Consider the following 22690-nt stretch of genomic DNA (forward strand, 5'->3'; position numbering starts at 1 on the left):
ATACTGTAAAACTTTTTCCAAATATTGCTTGCAAGTTGTTTCAGATTAAATATGTTGTTAATATGCAGCATCGTAAAACAATGCAATGACATATGTTTATGCAACTGAAATAACTTTAGCTTCTAAATTGTCATGAACTGTTCTCTAGGCTCTGGGTAGTAATTACAATTTTGAGCAGGAAGCAGTAGAACTACACTAAATTGTTGGCACAGTATTATCATCTGTTTATCAATGAAAGCAGGGAATGCAGTAATATTTTCCTAATAAATATTTAGACTATCTCAGAACTTCTTGCAGGTGTACTCTAATGCCATTAATGTTTCCCTTGACTAACGAAAGCAACCGGGACAGTCAAGCTCCTATAAGTCAGAAAATTGATAGAAATAATGGCTTACACTCAACTGATTGATCACTTGTCACAACACCTTCACCAACACAACTGTGAGATTTGGAACTTCTAATCCAGTCATCTATTCAGAGCAGTGAAATATCTGTCTGCAGCATGTCAACTATTTATTAATATGTGTGACATTGATCTGGTTTTAAGTAATGCCCATTCCAAAATAAAGCTAGTGTAAAAAGCGGTAAAGGTTGAACGTGTGTAGGAATCCTTGAGACTTATGAAATATATCTAAGAAAACCTGCCTCCAGTGTTAAGTGCATTTTTTTTATATATTGGAACTAATTTACAGATTTGTTTCAATGTTCCTTCACACAGAAAATGTGGAGCATTCCTTTTAAGTTACGAGAGGTTAAACTAGGTGCTTTCAGTTTCACGGGCTCTTTCCCTTAAAGAAGCCAAAGATGGATAGAATTATGGTACACATACAGGATAAAAAGCTACATTTCACCACTGACCCAACAGCAGGGGCCCCTGGTTTCAACCTTTCTCTATAAAAGTGCACAGCACTCAACTCAGGCAGGATATGAGACAATCCGCCCACTTGCCTCAGAAGAGGAAGATGAGGGATAACGTGGAGTACAATTCTGACCATTATTCCCAGTGTGTGGAACACATACACCAACATGTCCACCAAGACCTGCTGTGGAGTGCACCTCAGTTCCCCACAGATCAGGAGACCAATGAATAGCTAAACGATGTAACTAGACATTACAAACAGTTTGTTGTACAAAAGAGGAATTTTTTTTACAAGAGCATTTCTGAAAGGTTAGTTATCACAGCATTGAGGTCATAAAAGAACTAGCGGAAGAAATTGATTACTTAAACTCTTCAAAAATAAATGAAAAATTGCTAAAACTTTATGAAATTGTCAAAGTTCTTAAAATACAAATAGAAATGTTTATAGATGAATCAGGAAGACAGAGTTCACAAGCAGTAATTAATTGAAAAGGATTCTTATAGCTCGTTTAAAACACTGGATAATGGTTGAAATGCTGGGAATAGGTTAGCATGTTAATTTTCACTGACAAATCATCACACAGTACCTTTTGCTCTAGTAGGGCTCTACGTAATGAGACTCTCTGCTCCAATTCCTTGCGTTCACGCTCATGCTGCGCCTCAGTCTGCATTTTTATTTTACTCTGGTATGCATTAAGCAGCTCAAGCTCCTGCTGCAACTGCATTTTTAAAACCTGGCATTCAGCCTCCTGAGCTTCATCTAGACGTAACTGTAAAAAGTGAAAATAGAATAAATAATGAATATTTGGAATTAAGATGGACTGATTGCTCAGATCTGCTATTAGTGGCTTTGCAATGTATGAATGAGAGAGACATATGCCCTGAAGTGTTAAATCTTTCTATAATACTGTACTTTCAGTTTTGGTTTAATACATATTTGGCTTTAATTCGGTTTTAAAAAAAAGACTTCTGCATCATCCTGTAGACTTGAAAGCTTTCTGTGTAACATCAAAATATTGGCTCAGATTTTACTGTAGTAATATCAGTCACATTGTACCTACAGGTGCCTGCCCACATAAATCTCTATTGCTGATTCAGCACTTAAAGACTGTGAACTTTGGGTATTTCCCATTACTCTTGTAGTAAAAACAACTGCAAATGTTAGTTCAAAAGTAATCATCATTTATTACATCCCTATCTCCCTTGTCCTGAAAATTTAATTCCTAGAAGTATAGAGTCTTAATTCTATGGAAGAAAATTAATTTTAAAAATATTTCATCTCTCTCCCTGAATCTTATTTAGAATTCCCAATTTTTATTCAATTTCTTGGTCACAGTAAGTGTAATTTGTATTTCCTGTGTTTTTTTAAAAAATTCTGGTTTAGGCTCTTCATAGTTTAAGAGAATTCTTCAATCTAATTGATTGAAGATCTTTGCTTTGCTTGTTATTGAATGAAACTATACATTGTCTACAGAGTTCGCATTGAAACAGATTCTTTATATGACTGGAAATCTGCTGACAGGCCCATAAGAAGTCTGTGCAACCGCAATGTGAAGCAAATAGCAAAAAGACTGATCTTTGCTGCTAAGAGACTCCTTGCCAACATGTGGAGAACATCTCAGTGACCTACTATTACTTTATGTAAGTGATGCAACAATCTGACTTTTGTATTCTCCGTTTCTACTGCATAAACTACATTTTTTTTACTATTTTAAACCAATAGAAGCTTCACAAATTGAAGTAAGCCTCAAAGTACTTTTACTGCAAACATGAACTGAGAAATATCAGTTGTACTAAATTCGACTTACAAATTCAACTTTAGATGTTAACATACTGACAGATAAATACAATTCCCATTAAAATATATTTTGAATGGTTAATGTAAATTAGAAACAGTTAAAATAATTCTATCACAAATTACACAAATAAGCAGATTGCACGTGTAAACTCAAATAATAGAACTGAGAACAACCAGTCCAAGTACAAAACTTTCATGTATGATCGATTAACCAAGATAGTTACTCTCTCTGAAAAGGTCACATGTACAGTCAATTTACACTAACAGTGCCATCTGCTGGTTATGAGCTACACAAAGTCCATAAAAATCATTGAAAAAGTGAAATGGAAGTTTATGTTTCCATAAATGGCATTGCCATTCTAAAGTGAAAGTCAAATAAATTGTATAATTTCAAAAGCTGCAATACTATTTCAACTGCTAGATACTCATAATCTGATATGTCTTTAAATGCCTTCAATAAGCTACAGACCTTTTTTTAAGATTAGATTACCTACAGTATGGAAACAGGCTCTTTGTCCCAACAAGTCCATACCAACCCTCTGAAGAGTAACCACCCAGACCCATTCCCCTACCATACATTTACCCCTGACTAATGCACCTAGCACTATGGGCAATTTAGCATGGCCAGTTCACCTGACCTGCACATCTCTGGATTGTGGGAGGAAACCCATGCAGACATAGAGAGAAGTCCATTTTTGAATGTTTTGACAAAGTCCCTAACAAATGTTTGGAAACGAGATGGAAACCCTCAGCATATATTTTTTTTAAAAGACAAACCCTGATAACGCTGCTTACAATTAAACCTCTACCCTCAGATCGATCAATTCAGTTTATTTTCATATGAATCAGCGGTTTACAGTACTCTCTGTCACTTATATAGATAGCTTATATTTCCAAGAGAATTTTTTTCTTCCCTCATTCGATGAGGAACACTCCAGTAGAAATATAATAGACAAAGCAATGTACTACCTTTCATGTCTATGATTCCCTATTTCTAATCTTGGTAACACAAAAGTGAAAAGGCCATTCCCCAAAGAGGCAGCAAAAAAAGGTTAATTGGATATTGAGTGGCCACTTCTAACGATAAAACAGAATGTGCATCAGTGAATGACATGAGGAGCTTAGAGGAGCAGGATCAGTTCTGTACAACTTACAGTATGTAACTCCACATTATTCTTATTTTCTTTCTTTCACAGGGCAAAGACATCACTAGCTAGATTATCATTTCTTACTTATTCATAAGTGACTTTAAGATGATGATGATGATGAGCTACCTTCTTGAAATACAGCGGTGGATTAGTTGTAGGTACCCCCATAGTTAGGGAGTTCTAGGATATTGGCCCAGCAACAGTAAAGGTAGGACTGGTGTGGGGCTTGGAGGGTAACTCAGGTGGTGGGTCCCCATGCGTCTGTTGTCCTTGTTCTTCCAGTGGCAGAGGTCATGGACTGCATATGAATACACATTTGATTTTTCAGTCTATATGCAGATTATGATCTTCCATGATTATCACTGTGACAAGCTCCTATTATTTCTTCCTTTTTACTGTTTGTAGACGTTTACATCAATCCCACAAGTGTCCTTCAGCTTTCATTTCTCATCTCTACCTAAACTGCTTCTATATTCCAGTTCCTAAATCTAGATAATCTCTCCCTGTTAATATAACCTATTAACAGAAACTCCCCCTCCACATCTTGACTTCATATACCTTTCAATATTCAGTCACAATTAATATAATGCAATAGCTTTGACTCTAATGAAAAAAAAACTGCAGATGCTGGAATCAAACTTGACAAGGAGGAGGGTGGACGAACATAAGCCAGGCTGCATCAGGTGAGAAAGCAACATTTCGGGTATAACCCTTCTTCAGTACTGAAGGGTTATACCTGAAACATTGACGTCTCCAACTCCTGATGCCGCCTGGCTTGCTGTATTCTTCCAGCCTCCTGCTTGTCTACTTTGTCTCTATAATGGCCATCAGACACACTTAATTATTGCTATTTGTGTTATTAGTTCATGTGTTTTATTTCAAATGCAACATGAATTTAGATGGAACCTTTTGTTTTGACCTTTTATTAATTTGGTAACCTTGATCCCTCCTATTGATTTACTCTGATTTGAAATCTGTAGTCTTTCCTGAAACTGTCAACCATTTTCCATATTAATAGATTTCTCTCTTGCCTTGTCTCTACTCTGGTTGATCATATTTTCCCAAATTTGATCTCTTTTTGGAAAGTGCTGTCGAGGCTTGCAATGCAAGCTCACACATTTGGTTACTGTTGATGGCAAAGTTACTTCAAATATATCTAAAGTTCACAATTTATTCCAGATTTGTATATTTTCTCAAGGTATTCTTCTATCTTAATCCTAGGTTTCAGTCGTTGAGCAGACAATTAAATAGAGAATTGTCCTTCTCTACTTTCTCCACCGCAACATATGGATCATCATAGGACATTAGCGAACATAGGAATTCATAGCACTTTACAACAAATAAAAACAAATGTTTTGCATAAGTACATAAGAGTCAATTCTGCATGTTATGCCACAAACATCAAGGAGGCAAGTGACCATTTAATTTTATTTTGGTTGGAAAGAAATACGGGGGTATCAGAGAATGATGATGATCACTTGGTTCTTTGGAATTGGTCTACCATTCTTGGTATCTGCTTTGAATTCCAGATTCCCATTTAGGGATACATACTGTCCAGGACACTGGGAGTTCCCTGTTCTTCTTTGCAAGATGCGCCATGAAACCTTCTGCATCCATTTGTTGCCTCGGTTTAAAATCACATCCAAAGACAGAGGAGACATTAAACTGACATAAAAAAACTTTTTTTTTCCCTGTTATTAGCACCAAGACTGTCTGTTTAAAAACTTGTCATTGTGATGCTTTTTTAAAAAAAAATCATTCATGGAATATGGGGATCGGCCAGCATTTAATGCCCATTCCTAGTTGCCTTGAGAAAGTGGTGGGAGCTGTCTTCTTGAAACACTGCAGTTCATTTGACGAAGAATGTCCACAATAACATTCGCGAGCAAGTTACAGGATTTTGACCCTGTAACACCAAAGAAACAGTGATATATTTCCAAGTCAGGATCGTGAACGCAGAGGAACTTCCAAGTTATGCCACTGCCATGGTTTATGGCACACTTGGCCTTCAAGATGGTGGTGACTGTGGGTCAAGAAGATGCTTCCTACAGAATCTTGCGGAATTTCTACAGTGCTTGTAGACAGTACACACTGCTGCTATGGAGCATTGGTCTTGGAGGGAATAAATGTCTGTGGATGTGGTAAGGCTGCTTTGTGCTAGTTGGTATCAAGCTTGTTGAGTGTTAATGGGGTGCCAGGCAAATGAAAAGTGATTCATCATTAGTGCTCCCATTATTTCTTACTTCATACTCCATCCTACTGCACAGTTACTATTGGGTAGGCTGTACACCACTCCCACAATTACTTCATGCCTTTCCTCATTTTATCTACATCCAAATCTCTTTGGCCACTTTGCAGAACACCTACATTCTGTTTGCAAAAATTATCCCAAGCTTCCTGATGCCCACCAGTTCAACAGACCGCCATGTTCCCTGACCAACATCTGTGTCTCAGGCTTGCAAGCTGGAAGAACAATGCAGACTCTGTAGCCTTCAGAACTCAATATTGAGTTCAACAAGTTTCAGGCTTGAGAATGCCTTATCCCATGTCATGATTTGGAGTGTACCGGCATTGGACTGGGGTGTACAAATTTAAAAATCACAACACAAGGTCACAGTCCAACAGGTTTATTTGGAAGCACTAGTTTTCAGAGCATTGCTCCTTCATCAGGTGGTTGCGGAGTGTAAGATCGTAGGACACAATTTATACAAAAGTTTACAGTGTGAAGTAATTGAAATTATATACTGAAAAAGCCCTGGATTTTTTAATCAAGTCTCTGATCTTTTAGAATGAACTGAAACCAATAAGCTTGATGGACTATAACTTGGTGCTGTGATTTTTAACTTTATCCCATGTCCTTACCCCAACCTTCACACACCAGTTCTTGTCATCACACATGGGCTGCTATCACAACCAACCCATTCTCAGCTACTCCATTAGCAGGTATTGATTTTCCCAGGTTAACCTTTACATATTCCTTTGTCTGCTCAGCTGTTGTTCTCTCTCTGGGCTCCATCTCCACTTTTATTTACTCTTTCCTCTCCTACTGCATTACTTCTTCAGTTTATATACACCAATTCTTTCCTCATTACAAATCAGTTCTCAAGTAGGGTCAAAGCATTAACCCTGCTTGCCCTCCACAAATGCTGCCAGTCTTGCCGAGTTTTTCCAGCAATTCTGCTTTCCTGAACTTAGGACATCTCTCCCTATTGTGCTAATATTAATCAATAGAGCTACTCTTCCAACTTGTCCTGTCCTTCCTAAATGTCACGTGGTTTCGATACTTAAGATCGCAAACCATTCTTCCACTCGAAAATAAACAATCATAAATCCAATGCTACTCACCCAAAGCTACTCACCCAACTGAATAAAATTGGATCTGTTAAAATTTAATTTTATACTTACTGCCTGAGTTGACAGCATTTCGTTTATGCTGTGATCATACTGTTCAGCAAGTATGGCCAGTTTTCGAGTCTGTTCATCCTTCAGTCGTTTCAGCACAGCTTTATGTTCACTTTTGGGTGTAGTTTCTAACAGATGGTTGCGAAGTGCCTTATACTGCCTTGTCTGAATCTTGCAAGTGTCCTGGAATTGTTTTTTGATTTGCAGCTCTTTTGACTAGAGAATACATAAAACTTGTTTCAAACACCTTTTATCGAGATCAACAATTCTAAGTTTCGACAGAACAGAAAGACATATTTTCAAGGCTGGATTTAAAAAGTTTCTGTAATAGAAATGCAAGGACAAATGACTGGATAACATCCTTGTAAAAGTATATACTGTATTTATACCATGCAGTTTAATTTTAAATATTTATTTTAAAATGACTTATCCACTACAATTAAAATACAGAACTTGTTTTTTCATTCAAATAAATTAAGTGTTCTCCTGGTCTGTTACTTTCCAAACAAACAGAGTGATTGTGAAAAATCAAAGGAAGATGTACAGCCAATACAAATATTTCCCATTAGAAGTCAAGAAAAATTAAGACATTTGGTATTTCTCTGTCCCAAACAGACCAAACAAGTTTGCTCCTTTCTTTCATCAGAAATCTAGCGAGCTGATGCCAGTAACACAAGCAGTGAGTGACCTAGTGAGAACAGCTTTAACCAACAAATTCTCCTGGAAGCTAACTCGCAGGAATTAAACCTAATATAGTGGTTTTTATACAAGTGTAGATAATTTTGAAGAAAAATTTAAAGGGAAAGGATGCTATTTGCATTGGCACAACTCTACTAACCAAGAGTTGAGGAATACTTTATTTAAGATAAAACATCTAAGAGGAATATTTATAACTTTCAATTTAAAAATTTGAAGAAATAGTGAAGGGCTACAAGTTATGGAATTTTAACTTTATTTTCTATGATGCAATGCTTTGACATTTAAATTTCTAAGTAAGTTTGCACAGTCAGGAGTGAGACACAACTCAAATGAGTATGTAGCTTGGGAACATGAATTTAGGAATTTGGTACGGAGGGGAATAGCTGCTTCTTGCTTGATCTTTGGCTCACATTTTGCACGATATTTTTAAATAGGAAAAACTGAAGTCCAGGATTGGGAGCTTAACACACAAAGTGACATCACAGGAAAACTGCAAATTTAATGGTTGGTAATAGCAAATAACTTTATTAGAGAAAGTGAGGACTGCAGATGCTGGAGATCAAAGTCGAAAAGTATGGTGCTGGAAAAGCACAGCCAGTCAGGCAGCATCTGAGGAGGAGAGTCAACAGTTCAAGCATAAGCTCTTCATCAGGAATCTGAAAAAAATCCTGAAGAACAGCTCATGCTCGAAACGTCGACTCTCCTGCTCCTCAGATGATGCCTGCCCAGCTGTGCTTTTCCAGCACCATGCTTTTTGACTATTATAGTTTCCCTTCAGACTAAAGGTAAATGGGAGAAATATTATGTTACAAACTAAAAGACCAATAGGAATTTTAACAAAAGCAAATTAAGAGCTAAGTAAACAAAATAGAGATGCGGGGTCAATTGTACCCGAATGATGTGGGAGCTGGTGGACCTTGTGTGTCATAGCAATCACATCTGTAGCAAACATCAGTCGCTTGAGGAACTCTGGCTTCAGAGTTGATGAGCTGGAGTGCAAGGTTTGAACACTGACACAAAGAGGGAGAGGAATTATCTGGATTGTTTCAGGATTCGGTGAGTGATCAGGGACAGGAGGCTGGGACTATGAGTGAGGCATTTAGAGGGAATCAGGAGGTAATGCTGAAGGAGACTCAGACCTCAAGTCCAATAGGTTTGAGATTCTTGCTCCCTGTGTGGATGAGATCAGGGAACTGTAGAAAGGATGAGAAAACTGATCACAGCACTGTGGTACAGGGAGCCATTCAAGAGGGTGGACAAAACAAAAATGTAGTTGTAATCAGGGACAGCACAGTCAGGGAACAGACACTGTTCAATGTGGCCAGAACAAAGAGTCCCAAAAACCATATTGCCTGCCTGGTGCCCTTGTTCAAGATATCTCATTTGGTCTGCAGAAGACCGTGGAGTCAGAGGGGAAAGATTGAATTGTTATGGTCTATGTATGTATGAACAATACAGGTAGAGAGAGGAAAGAAGCTCTGCTGAGGAAATATGAACAGCGAGTAGCTAAATTAGAAAACAAAACCAAAAAGGTAATAATCCCCAGATTATTACCTGAGTCACAAGCTAATTGCTATAGGGTAAACAATAAAAAGGAAAGCGCATGGCTCAAAGATTGGTATGTGTTCAAATTCATGGGACATTGGCACCAGTATAAAGGAAGCAGGGAGTTGCTCCAATGGGGTGGGCTCCAGATGAAATCACGCTGGGACTCCAGTTTGACTGAATCACCTAATTAGGGCTGCAGACAGGGCTTCAAATTAAAATGGTGGGTAGGAGTGTGGTTCACAGCTGCGTAGGAAGTGACGGAAACATTTAATGAGAAGGGGGCCTCAGGAGAGGTTAACATTTCCAGAACACCCTAACAGAACAGAGTCAGGAATCTACCTTCAGGCACTGCAATACAAAGAAACAATTATTAGGTGGGCAGGTGGTCAACATAGGACTGGGCATTGTACTAAAATTCATTAAGTATACAAAACAAGGTCAGTGTGACACAGTCTGAAATTAGTGGGTAGGAGGTTGCAAGCATCACAGAGTCTTGGCTGCAAGGGAATCAGGGCTGGAAACTAAATTTACAAGACTAAATTTCCTGATGAAGGGCTTATGCCCAAAACATCAATTCTCCTGCTCCTCGGATGCTGCCTCACCTGCTGTACTTTTCCAGCACCACACTTTTGGAATGTATTACAACTGAGTAAAGGTAACTGCAAAGTCATAAGGAAGGAGTTGGCAAGAGTTGATTGAAGGAGGACCCTAGCAGGAGAGTGGAACAGCAACGTAAGGAGTTTCCTAGGGGTAATTTGGGAGGCGCAGCAGAAATTCATCCTCAAGGAAGAAACAACATACTAAAGGGCGGATGAAGCAACCATGGCTGACAAGGGAAGTAGAAAGCAAAACAAAAACCATACAATGTTGCAAAGATGAGTGAGAAGCTACAAGATTGGAAAGCCTTTTTTATCCAGAGGACAACTTTAAAAAAAAATCAGGGGGTGAAGATGAAGTACGAGGGCAAGCTAGCTAGTCGTATAAAGAAAGATTTGAGAGAGTTTCTGTTTAAAAGAGACAAAAGTGTTGTATAGTGTTGCCACTCTCTGGTGCCGCCTTAATACAGAACAAACCAAAACATAGAAGATAAAGAACATATAAAATATAACAGAAACATGGCTCGTGTAATACTCCTAAGTAAGGAAGGAGAGAGGCAGGAAACAGGAAATTATAGGCTGGTTAGCCTGACCTCAATCATTGGTAACAGCTTAGAATCCACTAAGGATGAGTGTGCACAATTTTTGGATGTAAAATACAGCCAACTCAGCATGGCTTTAAATGAAGGTCATGTCTGACAAATGTGTTAGAATATTTTGAGGAGATAATGAGCAAGTTAGACAAAGGAGAACCAGTGAACGTGATCCATTTGAATTTCCACTAGGTCTCACAAGATGGCATACAGCAAGCCACTAAATAAAATAAAATCCCATGGTGTCATGGACAAGGTACTGGCATGGTTAGAGAATTGGCTGACTGTCAGAAGGCTGCAAGTGTGGATAAAGGAGCCTTTTGCAGGATGGCAGCTGTTGACTAGTTGAGTTCCACAGGGGTCAGAGTTGGGACTACAACTATTTACAATGTAACAACTTGGTTGAAGGAACCGAGGGTGTTGTTGCTCAGTTTGAAGACAAAAATACATGGGAGGGATAGGTAGTGTTGAGGAGGCAGTGAGGGTGCAGAACGACTTGGGCAGGCTAAGAGGTTGGACAAAGAAGTGGGAGATGAAATACAATGTGGAAAAGTGAGGTTGTGCACTTTGATTGGAAAAGCACAGGCGTAGACTATTTTCTCTTTAGGGAAAGGCTTTGGAAACCAAAGCATAAGAGTGTAAGGAATCCTAGTTCAGGATTCTCTTAAGGTTAACATGGAGGCTCAGTTGGCAGTTAGGGAGGCAAATGCAACGCTAGCATTTATTTTGTGAGGGCTAGAATACAAGAGCAGGAATGTACTGTTGAGGCTATAAGGCTCTGGTCAGACCGAATTTGGAATTTTGCCACCATATCTAAGGATGGATATTTGGAAGTGGTTTACAAGAATGAGGCTGGGGTTAAAGGTTGGTTGCATGAGGATTCTAAACTTGGTGGGAGTAGAGAAAGATTGGAGGGGATAGGGGTGGAATCTTCTCGAAAGTTACAGAAAATTGAATGGTGTGGATAGAGTTGACATGGAGAATATGTTTCCACTAATAAGAGTGACTAAGTCCTGCACCACAGCTTCAAAGTGAAGTGATGACCTTTCAGAACTAGGATTAGGAAGAATTTCTTGAGCCAGATGGTGGTGAATCTGTGGAAGTCGGTGCCATAGAGAGCTGTGGAGTCCAATGTATTTAAGACAGAGATAGATAGACTCTCAATTAGGAAGGGAGTTGGAAAGGTTATATGGAGAAGGCAAGAGAATAGGATTGTGAAACATATCAGCCATGAGCAAATGGCAGAGCATAATCAATGTTCCAAATGGCCTAATTCTGCCTCCAATGTCATATGTTCTTTACACCTCAATGCTTCAAACGATAAGGAGCAGAGGATGGTGTGACATGAGCATGATAATGCTTTAACTGTTAACATAGTCACCGTAATCCTATAACTGGATCTCAGGAATGCCCTACCTTGTTGATAAACTAACCATTACAGAATTTATTTTATTCACTCATGGGATGTGAGCATTACTGGCTGGCCAGCATTTTATTCCCCATCTCTAGTTGCCCTTGAACTGCCTTCTTGGACCTATGTGGTCCATGTGCTCTAGTCTGACCCACAATGCAATCAGGGAGGGCATTCCTGGATTTTGACCCAGCAACAGTGAAAGAATAGCGATATATTTCCAAGTCAGGATGGTGAGTGGCTTGAAGAGAACTTGCAGGTGGTAGTGTTCCCATGAAGATGCTGCCCTTGACCTTCTAGAATGCAAGTGGTTATCAGTTTGGAAGGTGGTCTCGCAGGAATTTCTGCAGTGCATGTTGTAGATTGTAACACACTGCTGCCACTGAATATCAGTACTGAAGGAAATGGATATTTGTGGATGTACGTGAATCAAGAGGGATGCTTTGTCCTGAATGGTTTCAAGCATCTTGAATGTTGTTGTTGAAGCTGCAGCCATCCAGTCAAGTGGGGAGTATTCCATCACACTCCTGATTTTTGCCTTGTAGATTGAGAACAGGCTTTGGGGATTCAGGTGAGTTACTCACCACAGTATTTCTAAACTCTGACCTCCTCGTGTAGCCACTGTGTTTATGTGGTGAGTCCAGGTGAGTATCTGGTCAATGGTAACCTCATGGATGTTGATAGTGGGGGATCCAGTGATGGTAACACCATTAAGTGTCAAGGGGCAGTGGTTAGATTGTCTCTTATTGTATATGGTCATTGCCTGGTGTTTGTGTAGTGTAAAGGCTACTTGCCATTTGTAAGGCCAAAATTACATATTATCCTGATATGGCTGTATTTGAACATGGACTGCTTCAGTTTAGAGGAGTCACGAATGCTGAACATTGTATGATCAGTGAACATATTCACTTCTGTCAGTATCAATATTTTGGGGGGAGGTTGGAGGGGACTGGGCCATTGATGAAGCAGCTGAAGATGGTAGGGCCTAGGACACTACTCTGACGAACTCCTACAGAACTTAGATCTGATCCATTGGTTGTGGAGTTGCTTAGCTCTGCCTATCACTTGCTACTTATGCTGTTTGGATGCAAGTTGTAGCTTTGCTAAGTTGCCACCTAATTTTAAGGTATGCCTGTTACTGATCCTGGCATGCCCTCCTGCACTTTCCATTGAACCAGGGTTGATGGTAATACTTGAATAGGGGATATGCCAGGCTATGAGGCATTCTATGCATATTCTTTGAAACAAATAAATTAAAAAAGGAACAATACTGGAAAACAAATAAGGCTTAGACAAATATAACTGTAGAAATGATAAGAGCATAAACTGATTAAATTTTTAGTTATCTAAGCTGATACAAAATGCATTCTGGTTGACTAGAATCTATAAAACTCTAGATTAGGCATCATTGTACCATGGCAAGACAAATTCTCATCTCCATCACTCCATAACAAAGAAAACTTACAATTTTGGCTGTGCCTTCAAGGAAGAGTTTGAGTGAAGGAAGAGAATTATTCATTGACCCAGTTTTGCACACCACCACACAACAGCAGGGCACATGTAGTGGAGGGAGAGAGAGGGAGACACGTACAGAGACAGAAACGTAAACATAAAAGAGAAACAAGTCTACTTTAATTTTTTTCTTAACTTCAAACAGCTATCAGTACCTTTAGACTTTTGGGTTGTTGCCGGACTTCCATTCCATGTTTTCGCCGCAGCTCTCGCTCTCTCCGTTTATTGTACTCCAATTGATTGGTGAGCTCAGTTTGGTGCTGCAGTCTAATTAGCTCACTCCGCATTTTCTGGATAGTATTGAGGTGGCGGAATTCTAGTTCTTGCATGGACTCATGATGGCGCAGCAACATAGCATGCTCCAGATCCTTTTGTGTTTGCTTCTTGTTTAGTTCCTAAAACAAAGAATATCTACTGTAAAATATAAGGGCATCATATCTGGTGTTCAATTCGGTGAGACATACAGCATGAAATCCAACATCATGCATTTCTTTTTCTTACAGAAGATAGCTGCTCATCTTGAAGATACGTACCTATTTTTTCCCCAATATTGCCTTTATCTATAGACAGCAACAGTTCAAGCTTAGTATTACTTCAGGTCAATTTCTTTACTTTTATTTAAAGAAGCATACTGTTATCAATATGTATAGATAGTCAACGTATCAAAATTGTACTTGATTAAACACAATCATTACACTGAAATACTATGCTACACAGTCATACTCTCTAATTATTTGAGAATATGCATTAAACAACATACCTCCCGTACCAAATCCTGTTCAAGATTATGGCGTGAAAGTAACATTCTCCGTTTGAAACGTCGACATTCCAGTTCTAGGTACTGGCGCTGGCGCCGCAGTAAGTTGGCTTCTTCTTCAGCCTGGAAGTGCTGGAAGTTTTCCTTTTGTTTTGATAGCCATTCTTGTTTCTCCTTCTTTGGAGTGCTCTGATTTTCATTCAACTCCTGTCAAAAGTAAAGAGAAAAACCATTCAGTTACGTATACATTCTATGGCAACAACTAAACCTGTTAAAATCATTATCTACCATCCTTTTATTCTCTTAATTTTTTTCCTTGTAACTATGGTAATACTGCTAGTTAGAAATTGCAATCAGATTCATAGTCTTTATTGGTATAGTCAGTACACAACATTCAGGTTTCTGCACTCAGTGATGTCAATGATCAGTATATTTTCAATGCTAAATAGTTATGCTATCATACAAGATTTAAATTATGAATTGCCCATGAAATGTATACCCTGATTTTTGGAAAAGTCTTAAAAGTGGGCAGCTGTGCTGATAAATTTGATTGACTTTTTGAGCTATGAGGAAATGTTAAAAAGAATGCTAACACAAGAGCTGGGACAATAAGAGGTTATGTCACTGAGCTAGTGGGAATCTTTACTCTGTGTTTAAATTCAAGATAAGAAAACAAAGTACAGAATTACAATACAAATTCCTCAGGATGTTATTTGCAACAATAAAAACAAAAAAGGGTAAATTATAAATTTTAGAATAGTGGTAGAAACATTGTTGACACAGACACTGAATGGAAAGGGGTCAAGTTAGGGGTCATTTAAAAGTGACCTAATCAATTAGGATGATAATTTCCAGTCTTAGAACTTGAACAAGGAGAAATATGGGGGATAATTAAAGCATAAGAATAGATGCAGTTGTTAAGTGCTTGCTAGAATACTCTGGAAAGTTGTAGAGGAGCTTTCAACAATCATGAATTATATTCTGAATTTTTTTTCCAGAAAGTTGTCATGACCTGTTTAACCTTTCCAAGGTATTAACATTAACTGGGAATGCATTCAAAAATAAGACTAGCATATATGCATGGGATAGTCTTGAGCCATTTTTCTTTTCAATTTAGACTGAAATTTATTTGAACTTTTGAGATAAGCATCTACAATTTAATTAACTTTTAAAAATTTAACGTCAATTTTCTGGGAGTCTGAACCAACATAACTAGTATAAGCAGAAGTTAATTGCTGACACAGTATAAATTATTGATTCAGAATACAATGATTGCTAAGGTGGCAATATGGCTATAATGATTGCTATCTAGTTTGCATTGTATTTTGAAAACCTGAAGACTTCTGGCAGTCCAGAGAACTATTTTCTTGGCTTACATCCTTTCTAGCCTCTTTACAGCTGGAATAGCGGACCAGTTCTGGTAGCCTGGGGTAGTCTACATAAATCAAGCTGGTGTATAGTTAGTTATATTGACATAACATACATAATTTATATTTATATAAATTAAAATAAATGATTTGGAGATGGGTGCTGAGTGCAAAATTTCTAAATTTGCAGATTATACTAAACTAAGCAGAATGGTGAATTGAGAGAATGATGGTGAGCGGTTGGCCAAATGGGCAGACATCTGGCAAACAAATTTCAATCTAGACAAATGTGAGGTAATGCATTTTGGTAAAAGAAATACAGAAATAATACAGGCTCATTGTTACAACGTACAGGAGCAGAGGGGCATTGGCGTTCATGTGCATAAGTCTCAGAAGGTGGCCAGGCAAGTTGAAACAGTAGTTAAGGAGGTTTATGGGATTCTTGGGTTTAACGAGAGACACAGAGCATGAAAGCAAAGAAGCGATGCTACACCTCTACAAATCATTGGTCAGGCCACATTTGGAGTAGTGGGTTCAGATCTGGACACCTTATTTAAGGAAGATGTTAAAGCATTGGAGAGTGTTCAAAGGAAATTTACGAGAATGATACCAGGAATGAAGGATTTTAGAAACAATGAAACATTAAAGAGATTGGACTTACTCTCCTTGTAGCAGGGAAGTTTAAGAGGTGGCCTTATTGAGGTGTGTTCAAAGTTATGAACAATTTTGACAGAGTAAAGTTGTTAGGTAAGCAACACATCAAAAGTCACAGGTAAGGTGCTGAAAGCTAGAGGTTGGCTAACGTGGTGCCACTGTTTAAGAAGGGTGGTAAGGACAAGCCAGGCAATTATAGACCAGTGAGCCTTATGTCGGTGGTGGGCAAATTGTTGGAGGGAATCCTGAGGGACAGGATGTACATGCATTTGGAAAGGCAAGGACTGATTAGGGATAGTCAACATGGCTTTGTGCATGGGAAATCATGTCTCATGGACTTGACTGAGTTTTTTTGAGGAAGTAACAAAGAGGATTGATGAGGGCACAGCGGTAGATGCGATTGATATGGACTTCAGTAAGGCGTTCGACAAGGTTCCTCATGGGAGACTGATAAGCAAGGTTAGATCTCACTGAATACAGGGAGAACTAGCCATTTGGATACAGAACTGGCTCAAAGGTAGAAGACAGAGGGTGGTGGTGGAGGGTTGTTTTTCAGACTGGAGGCCTGTGACCAGTGGAGTGCCACAAGGATCGGTGCTGGGTCCTCTCCTTTTTGTCATTTACATAAATGATTTGGATGCGAGCATAAGAGGTACAGTTAGTAAGTTTGCAGATGACACCAAAATTAGAGGTGTAGTGGACAGCAAAGAGGGTTACCTCAGATCACAACAGGATCTTGACAAGATGGGCCAATGGGCTGAGAAGTGGCAGATAGAGTTTAATTCAGATAAACGCGAGGTGCTGCATTTTGGGAAAGCAAATCTTAGCAGGACTTATACACTTAATGGTAAGGTCCTAGGGAGTGTTTCTGAACAAAGATACCTTGGAGTGCAGGTTCATAGCTCCTTGAAAGTGGAGTCGCAGGTAGATAGGATAGTGAAGAGGGCGTTTGGTATGCTTTCCTTTATTGGTCAGCATACTGAGTACAGAAGTTGGGAGGTCATGTTGCGGCTGTACAGGACACTGGTTAGGCCACTGTTCAATATTCCGTGCAATTCTGGTCTCCTTTCTATCGGAAAGGTGTTTCATAAGTTTCACAACAAGGATGTTGCCAGTGTTGGAGGATTTGAGCTATAGGGAAAGGTTGAATAGCCTGGGGCTGTTTTCCCTGGAGCATCGGAGATTGAGGGGTGACCTTATAGAGGCTTACAAAATTATGAGGGGCACGGATAGGGTAAATAGGCAAAGTCTGGACACCCCGGGGGTCAGGGTGTCCAGAACTAGAGAGCATAGGTTTAGGGTGAGAGGGGAAAGATAGGAGAGAGACGTAAGGGGCAACTTTTTCACGCAGAGAGTGGTACATGTATGGAATGAGCTACCAGAGGAAGTGGAGGAGGCTGGTACAATTGCAACATTTAAGAGGCATTTAGACATGAATAGGAATAGCTTGGAAGGATATGGGCCGGGGTGCTGGCAGGTGGGACTAGATTGGGTTGGGATATCTAGTTGGCATGGGCGGGTTGGACTGAAGGGTCGGTTTCCATGCTGTACATCTCTATGACACTAGGGTGGGGTGGGGTGGGAGGAGGAAATCACAATTTCAGAATTTGTCAGCGAGAGAGATAGCAGTGTGATGAGAATAAACTTCATTAGGATTTGGAATGCACTGCCTGGCAGATTGTGAAGGTGGGTTCAATCGAAGATTTCAAAGGAGAGCTGAATGTATATTTGAAAATGACGAAGTTAGAGGGCTATGGAGATACGGCTACAGATTAGGACTAGCTGGGATGCTTTCTCGGAAGCCAGTACAGACACAGTGGGTCGAATGCCCTCCATTTGTATTGTGAATTTTTATGACTCTTTTTGTACCAAAGGGGGAAAAAAAAGGCAAATAAATAAGGCACATGGACAGCTCATATGCAAAGAAGAAATAAAACCAAGTATTTTTACTTCATTTTAAAAAAAATCTTTGTACTGCACACTAACATGAAAGGAGTACCACCAGTTCTCGATTTTCATAAGTCAGTCTTTTGATTTGTAATAATGGAAAATTCACTGTGATACATGTGTTGCAAAATAGTTTTGTTAATGTTACTAGACCGATAGTTTAGAGACACATCATACAAATGACCTGATCCACAAAGTTTTCGCAGAATCACAGAACAGTTCCAACACAAGAGACAGCCATTCAACTTTGTGTTTGTGCTGACTTTCTGAAGAAGATTATTCATTAATATAAATAGTATATAGGCATCTTTTTACCTCTTTTAGTTGTTCCTTACGTAGCTTGTATTCTCTCTTCTGGGATTCAAGAAAGCTATTTAATTCCTTCTTCTGCTGTGCCTGTATGTGCTGCTGAAATTTCTTTTCTTCAGTAGAAACTGCTTTGGTCTTAAAATGAAAAAAACAAATTTTGAGACAAAAGAATAGATTCCTTTTTAGAACCACAGTTTCTAAAGAAAACTAGACTTTAGTCGCTCTCTCTCTCCCAGATAAACATCTAGCAGCATTATCGAGGTGCATGGATGTGAATCTTATATTAACTGCTCTGCAATCAAAGGAACTTTGGCAATGTCAATAATAGAAGAATGTTTCATAAAACCAATCTACACTATTGCTCCACCCTCAAGTGATAAAAAAACCCTCACTAAAACCTCCAGTAATTAAAATCTGAGCTGTTTTCCTGGAATCACAAAGATCAGTTCCTCAGAGGTCAAAAATGTCTGCAAAAGGAACACTAATTAAGCATTGCTACAAACTCGCCTTTTTTGCTTTCATGAAATGCGTGTGGGGAAGGCGGTGGTGAGCCCCATGAACAACTCACATCATTCTGCAGGTACTGCCACCTGATTAGTTTACTTACAGTGCAGAAACAGGCCCTTCAGCCCAACAAGTCCACACCGACCCGCCGAAAAGCAACCCACCCAGATCCATTCCCCTACATTTACCCCTTCACCTAACACAATTTAGCATGGCCAATTCACCTAACCTGCACATCTTTGTGACTGTGGGAAGAAACTGGAGCACCTGGAGGAAACCCATGCAGACAGGGGAGAATGTGCAAACTCCACATAGACAGTTGCCCAAGACGGGAATTGAACCCGGGTCTCTGGCGCTGAGGCAGCAGTGCTAACCACTGTGCCACCGTGCCGCCATGGTTTCAGATCTTGGATGCAACAACCCTTAAAGAATGATTATATTGTCAATGCTGGCTTGGAGGGCAATGGTGTTCAGACGTGTCTCCTGTCTTCATCCTTTCCCTTGACTTGTCAGGGGTTTACAAGGTGTTGCTGGAGGAAGCCTGGCAAGGTTGATGGGATACATCTTTTGCATGGTACACACCACTGCCTACTATTGCTGAATGAGGTGCAGATCAAGCAGGGCTGCTTTGTCCTGATTGAAGAAACTGCCAACGTTGGAGCTATACTCATCCAGGGAAGTGAAGTGTAAACCATCTTAATCTTGACTTGTGCTTTGTAGACAGTAGACAGGTGGTGAATGGCCCACCATAGTGACCATTTGCTCATGTATGAAACCTCTAGGTCCAAAGACCATGTTAAGGATACCCAGTGTCACTTGTTACGGACTGCTAACTTTGATGGGCATGTCCTGCCAATGGAACAGGTCATACCCAGGAATAGCAATGATCATGTGTGGGACATTGCTATAAGGTGGAATTCAGTATCTCAGGCTGTTGCTCGACTAGTCAGTGAGAGAGGTTTCCTAATTTTGGCACAAGTTCCTAGATGTTAAAGAGGATGTTGCAGGGTTGGCTGAGCATGGTGTGCCACTGAAGATACAGGCACCTGGGTCAATGCTGGGCAGTCTATTTAGTCATAGTATTTTTCAATTTTTCTGTACTGGTTTGGCACAACTTAATGGTTTGCAAGGCTATTTTAGAGGGAAGGTAACAATCGTCAATTTGAGTCTGGAGTAACGTGTAAACCAAACCAGGAAGAACTGTATATTTCCTTTCCTGGAAGGACATTTGTGAACGAGATGAATTTTTATGACAATGGGTAGTTAATTTGATAATTTCTGCACAGTGAAATAATGTTACAAATGCCCAAGTTCTAAAATGACACGACTTAATTTTCAAAAAGTGCACACTAAGGAATTCTGAATTTACCACTACAGCTCTGGCTGAGTTTAACCTGCTAAATATTCAGTCGGTAAATGTAATTAGTTTAGAATTGCAAGGCGCAGTTTGTTATAGTAGAAAATAAGCATCCATTTGACTGTTTTGTGCATCTTTGACCTGTTGGTTGTGCTATCGCACTGGTTTGATACCATAAATGAGCCTATCATGAACTCGGCTGTCACACCAGTCAGTTCACTCCCCCTTACATTCAGTAGGTGATAAAAGCAATATAGGTAAATACTAGGAACCAGTAAGGAGCTGGAAGATTAAGACAGTAAAGTTGCAAAAGTCTCAGAACCGTTTGGACAAAATTAAGTCAAAGACCAAGATTGAGGCCTTGAAATCATAAAATGATAACCACCTTAAACACAAGAACAAATGCATTATGAAATGCTTTCCTTCATCTTTTTCAGACTTGACCATTCCTTTGCATTCTTGGCCAGGTTCCTATCCTTTACCTATATAAATCTCCTCTTCAAAACTGATTACATATTATCAAACAATAAGTTCATATCTATTCACCCATCAGCACTGTGCTTGCTGACCTATAGTACCTCAAATTTACATTAAATTCTTCATGTTTGAATTCCTTCACAGCTTTGCTTTCTGTCCATCTACAAAATCCATAAATGTTGTTACAACTACACATTTCACAAACCTTTAGTGCCTACCCTCCCCTTTTAAGAAATCCAGACTGTTATCCGATGTGCTCTTAAATTCCCATCTCAATCCCCAGTGTTAGTATCCCCTTTGAAAACTACCCATGTGTCAAAAGCTTTAATAATCTTTCCTCGTACCTTTCTTTGGCTCAAGCACTAATTTACACTACTGTGATGTTCTAGGGGATATTTTTCAACATTAAGGACACTATATAAATGTACAAAATTAAAAATCAAACAACACCAAGTTTATTGGGAAGTACTAGCTTTCAGAGCAGTGCGCCTTCGTCAGGTGGTTGTGGTCCACAACCACCTGAAGGAGCAGCGCTCCGAAAGCTACTGCTTCCAAATAAACCTGATGGACTATAACCTGGTGTTATATGATTTTTAACTTTGTACACCCCAGTCCAACACTGGTACCTCTAAATCATATATAAATGTAGGTTTTCCTGCTGTTTGGCAATTTCTTTTTCCCAACACTTTTCCATTGTTGGCACAAATCTATAGCAAGGATTTTCATCAGACAGGATTCTCACCAGAAGAGCAGCTGAAACCTGATTACATTGCAAGCTGTGCGTTTGTCATGCTACTGCTAAAGTTGTATCCTTAACGAGGACCAGGTTTGAAAAAAGGTTTCAATTAACATGTACTGTTACTATTGGTATTTTCTGTTAATTTCGGTGCAAATACAGCATGCATGGTTATCTGAAGATGAAGGAAGTATAATGCACGTTCTTTCTGGTTATTTCACCTGGATGACACATTAAGTCCATGTTTTCAGTTTTCCCAGGTTATGAGGTATGGGAGGTTTCTTTAATTTGTAGCAATAAACAGGTTGACGATGTCAGTTTAAACTATTCAATTAGGGTCAACATGAAAGTGAATTTTGCTGTAAAGCCAAATATCAATGCAAAGCCACAATCAGACACTGATATATTAGCAATTTTACCCAGGTCACAGTATTAATCACACTGTCAACTTAAACATCAATACGTCAATCAGTAGAAACACTGCACTAAGTAAAGAGGTAAGTATTTATGGAAGATACCTCTTTTTCCATTATACCAAGGTGTTTTTTAATAAGTTTTTCCATTTCTGCAGCAAAGCTGTTGCGTTGTGTTTCTAGCTCCTTGTCAAGCCGTAGTCTATGTTCATCCATCTCTGCTTTGAGCTTATTCTCCAGCGCCATTAGCTGCTTCTGATGCTGGCGTCGCATGCGTTTATAACCAGACATCTGCTCCCGAAGCTCAGAATCTTGCTCATGCTCTTGTATTTGCCGTGTAACCTGAAAAAGTTTTATAAATAAAGCAATGTATTGACTTAATAGCCACGAACCACAATGAAAACCTCAAAATGACCTCTGAAAATTTTTAGCGTTTGTTCAAATTACCTACAGCAAAATTTTCCAGTCGTATTCAACACTTTGCATAAAATTATGGGTGCATAGTTTTTTAAAAAACTGCAAATTAAGGAAGCATCAATGACAATCTTAAATTTTTAGATTACATTACAGTGTGGAAACAGGCCCTTCGGCCCAACAAGTCCA

The 22690-nt window shown here is 39.2% G+C and overlaps 1 protein-coding gene across 4 annotated transcripts in view; it reads right to left on the minus strand.

Annotated features, from left to right (window-relative positions):
* The window catches only part of taok1a (TAO kinase 1a), a 169935-nt gene that overhangs the window by 7890 nt on the left and 139355 nt on the right, over positions 1–22690 (minus strand). For all 4 annotated transcript variants that reach the window (XM_072589756.1, XM_072589757.1, XM_072589760.1 and 1 more), the window contains exons 14-19: positions 22193–22429; positions 18607–18735; positions 14327–14530; positions 13722–13961; positions 7211–7423; positions 1447–1629 (exon numbers count right to left, since the gene is read on the minus strand). In XM_072589756.1, the coding sequence (XP_072445857.1) occupies positions 1447–1629; positions 7211–7423; positions 13722–13961; positions 14327–14530; positions 18607–18735; positions 22193–22429 (1206 nt within the window). The remainder of the gene's footprint in view (positions 1–1446; positions 1630–7210; positions 7424–13721; positions 13962–14326; positions 14531–18606; positions 18736–22192; positions 22430–22690) is intronic.

Source organism: Chiloscyllium punctatum, chromosome 19 (assembly GCF_047496795.1).
Source record: "Chiloscyllium punctatum isolate Juve2018m chromosome 19, sChiPun1.3, whole genome shotgun sequence".
Taxonomy (NCBI): Eukaryota; Metazoa; Chordata; class Chondrichthyes; order Orectolobiformes; family Hemiscylliidae; genus Chiloscyllium; species Chiloscyllium punctatum.